This window comes from Frankliniella occidentalis, unplaced genomic scaffold (assembly GCF_000697945.3).
Source record: "Frankliniella occidentalis isolate FOCC.00 unplaced genomic scaffold, Focc_3.1 Scaffold6, whole genome shotgun sequence".
NCBI classification, from domain to species: Eukaryota; Metazoa; Arthropoda; class Insecta; order Thysanoptera; family Thripidae; genus Frankliniella; species Frankliniella occidentalis.
In genome coordinates, this window is record NW_026267136.1 from 864941 (window position 1) to 867808 (window position 2868).

The 2868-nt window shown below is 49.0% G+C and overlaps 1 protein-coding gene across 2 annotated transcripts in view; it reads right to left on the minus strand.

Annotated features, from left to right (window-relative positions):
- Positions 1–1465: 1465 nt before the first annotated feature.
- Positions 1466–2868, minus strand: part of LOC113218213 (cytochrome c oxidase assembly factor 6 homolog) — a 3835-nt gene continuing 2432 nt past the window's right edge. The window contains exons 2-3 of one of the 2 annotated variants that reach the window (XM_026438466.2): positions 2305–2461; positions 1466–1790 (exon numbers count right to left, since the gene is read on the minus strand). In XM_026438466.2, coding sequence (XP_026294251.1) covers positions 1692–1790; positions 2305–2460 — 255 coding nt within the window. In that variant the 5' untranslated portion in view covers position 2461 and the 3' untranslated portion in view covers positions 1466–1691. Of the gene's footprint in view, positions 1791–2304; positions 2828–2868 lie in introns of those variants that run through there. The other variant, XM_052271275.1, reaches the window with a different exon arrangement.

Sequence of the window (2868 nt, forward strand, 5' to 3'; positions counted from 1 at the left end):
GTAGTTTCTATAAGGCGCTTGCCTCGCTGTTGGTTTTGTTATTGTGGTGACTTCAGAACGAAGAGCCACAACACTAACCATCAAGTTTTGACGACTTCCCTCTCTTCTAATTTTGAACGCTGAAGCTATTGAAGTGATTAATTAAATGACTATTTCTTCGTATACATACGATTGTTCGTTAAAACTTCAGGGGCCGATTAACGCGTTAGCGTTAGAATTTTTCTGGTTCTAAATCCGTTTGTCGCACGGATTCCGTAACAACATTTCTGCCGCCAGCAGACTTGCAGCGCCTGGCCCGCCTGGCCCCTGCTCTGACACTGGCCGTGCCCCACACACTTTTCATCTCGCGCCTCACCCTTGCCAAGCGGGTGCCGGGACGGCCGGGACGGGCAGAGCGGACTCACTAACGAGACGTCACCACATCACTCCGTGACTTACAGCCCGTCCATGCAGTACGACTAAAATTACTCGCCACATGCGCGCGCGGGTGGGCGGACCGGGCGTGAGGTTACCGAGGAGGGAGAGTCTGCCGAGGGAGGGAGACTCTACCGGGGGAAACTCTACTGGGGGAAACTCTACCGGGGGAGTGTCTAGTGGTAGCAGAGAGCAGCAATCACAATGTTACGTTGTGCCCTCGGCCCTCCCTCACACCACACACCAACCTTTCAGTAGGCTCAGGGCGGGAAAGAATTATGAGACATTTCGCGTACTTTGGTCTTTTCAAGCATACTAACCATTTGACAAGTAAACAATAAAACAGTCCCAAGAACGAAATCACGCCGTAATTTTCATGAAGCAATATCTGCTGTGTGGAGGAAAACGAGATAGTGTGCGCCTTTCCTTCTTCGTGCAATCTGCGAGCGAAAATGACACACGCCCGTGGAAAAGAATGAGATAGCCGAAAACCAGCGAAAACCCAACTTTTAGTCTGGAGAATGATGACTCGTCAAACGCGGTTAATAATTAAAGTCATGTGTCAAAGGAGTAATATTAAGAACACTCCAGCATGTGCGTTTTATGTCAAAAAGCTTGAAAACTAGATCAACGAAGTTAATGTCTCATTCTTAATCTTCCCCTTCCTGACCCTACAGGATTTTTCGTTTTGTTGTTGGTCTGATCTTACTGTGCTTTTGCAGATATGGCGTATGATGTGTGCACCCTTTCTCTTCATGAAATCCCCAAGCAGGGCAAAGGAAGGAATTATAAATTAGAGCATGATAAAGTGACGAAGAAACATTCAATGACTCATTTTGGCTGAGATATCCAACCAAACAGAAAACATCGATTGATATGTCAAAAACTGGCAAGGAAAAATGGCGTCTTTCTGACATCAAAATTATGCTGTCGGCCAGTTGGTCACCCTGTGGAACGCGGTATTTTTCAGGTGTATTATTAATGACAAAGCATGTAATGTCTCACCCGACAGGCAGCTCATTTACCGAGGGAATTCCATACAACACAGACATGAAACACACGTAGTTTATTACATCCATTCTACTAAACATACAATACAGTAAATTTACAACACAGTTTGATGGCAGCTTTGCTTTTGGTATTCCCCCCAAAGTTCTTGCATCACACTAGAAGCAGCGGTATCGCGAAGGCGAGCAGAGCAGATTGTTCTCAGACTGTCATCACCTCACTGAACACGGCCGCGGACTGCAGACTGCTGCAGTCAGGTTGTTAGTGCGTTACATTTGGCTGTTAACCCCGTGCGGTTGCTCGTACCCGTGCTTCTCTATCTTCTCTTTGTACTTCAGGTAGTCGTACCGCCGGTCGAAGTGTTTCACCTGCAACCCAAACAAACGATGGCAAACGTGGCGGCAACACGCTAAACAGACTTATTTAAAAGAGAAATCTTTTTTTCGGTAGTCCAAAACAGAAAGCAGCTTGACTGCCTGACAACGCGTCCACAGGGATGTACGCGAATAAAGGCCAAACGTGCTGTTTCGATCGGTGGCTCTCTGTGCTGTTTGGCATTGTGACCGATGGATATTGCGAGGCATTGAAAATTATCCATAGAATCGATTTTTGGTTCTGATTCCAACACATACTTTCTCAATCACAATTGCCAAAATAACACTCGGCGACCTTTCGCTAAGGCACTGGCAAGTTTCACACCTGGTTTACACATTTGGCATTTTGACAATAAATTGAATCAATTTTGTAAAAGAAGGCAAATTAAAAGTCCAAGATTTTAGCATTTTAATCGCCATAGATTTGTCTAATTTTAATACAAGAATGTAATGAAAGTGACATCCAAAATTTTGACACTGCCGAAGAGGCAAGTAGTTGTTAACTCACCCAGACAGGCGGGCAGGAGTCGCTGAGCAATTGCTTGAGCTGCTTGCATGCGTCCTCACGTTGGTCGCGCTCGCCACTCCCGTCGTCCAGACACTTCCAGTACGCGTCCCGAGCGTCCCAGCACTTCTGCCGCCGCTCCTTGTCCGGCACGGCCATCCTGGAAGACACTCCCGGTCACTACCGCGCTCACTTCCGGTTCCTCCGCGACTACTTCCGCACGCACGACACCATGTTCACTTCCACACGCATACGGCCCCGAATTCACTTCCGCCACCCCATGCCCACTTCCGGTCACTACCGGTTCAACTTCCGCCTCCCCCTCAACTACGTCCACACGACACCATGTTCAATACGAGCACTTCCATGACCACTTCCTCACGCACGACCCCGAGTTCACTTCCACCCGCCCAGTGAGAGCCATCGCCGCTTCCGCGTACAGGAGGCGGAGGGCGGAGTCTGCCCGGCCCGGTCCACAACCCCTTGGCTCGTGCTCACCCTGCGCACTGAACTAGAGACCGGTCATCGCCAGGTCCATCTGCACGCGCGTTGGGGCGGGTGGGGCGT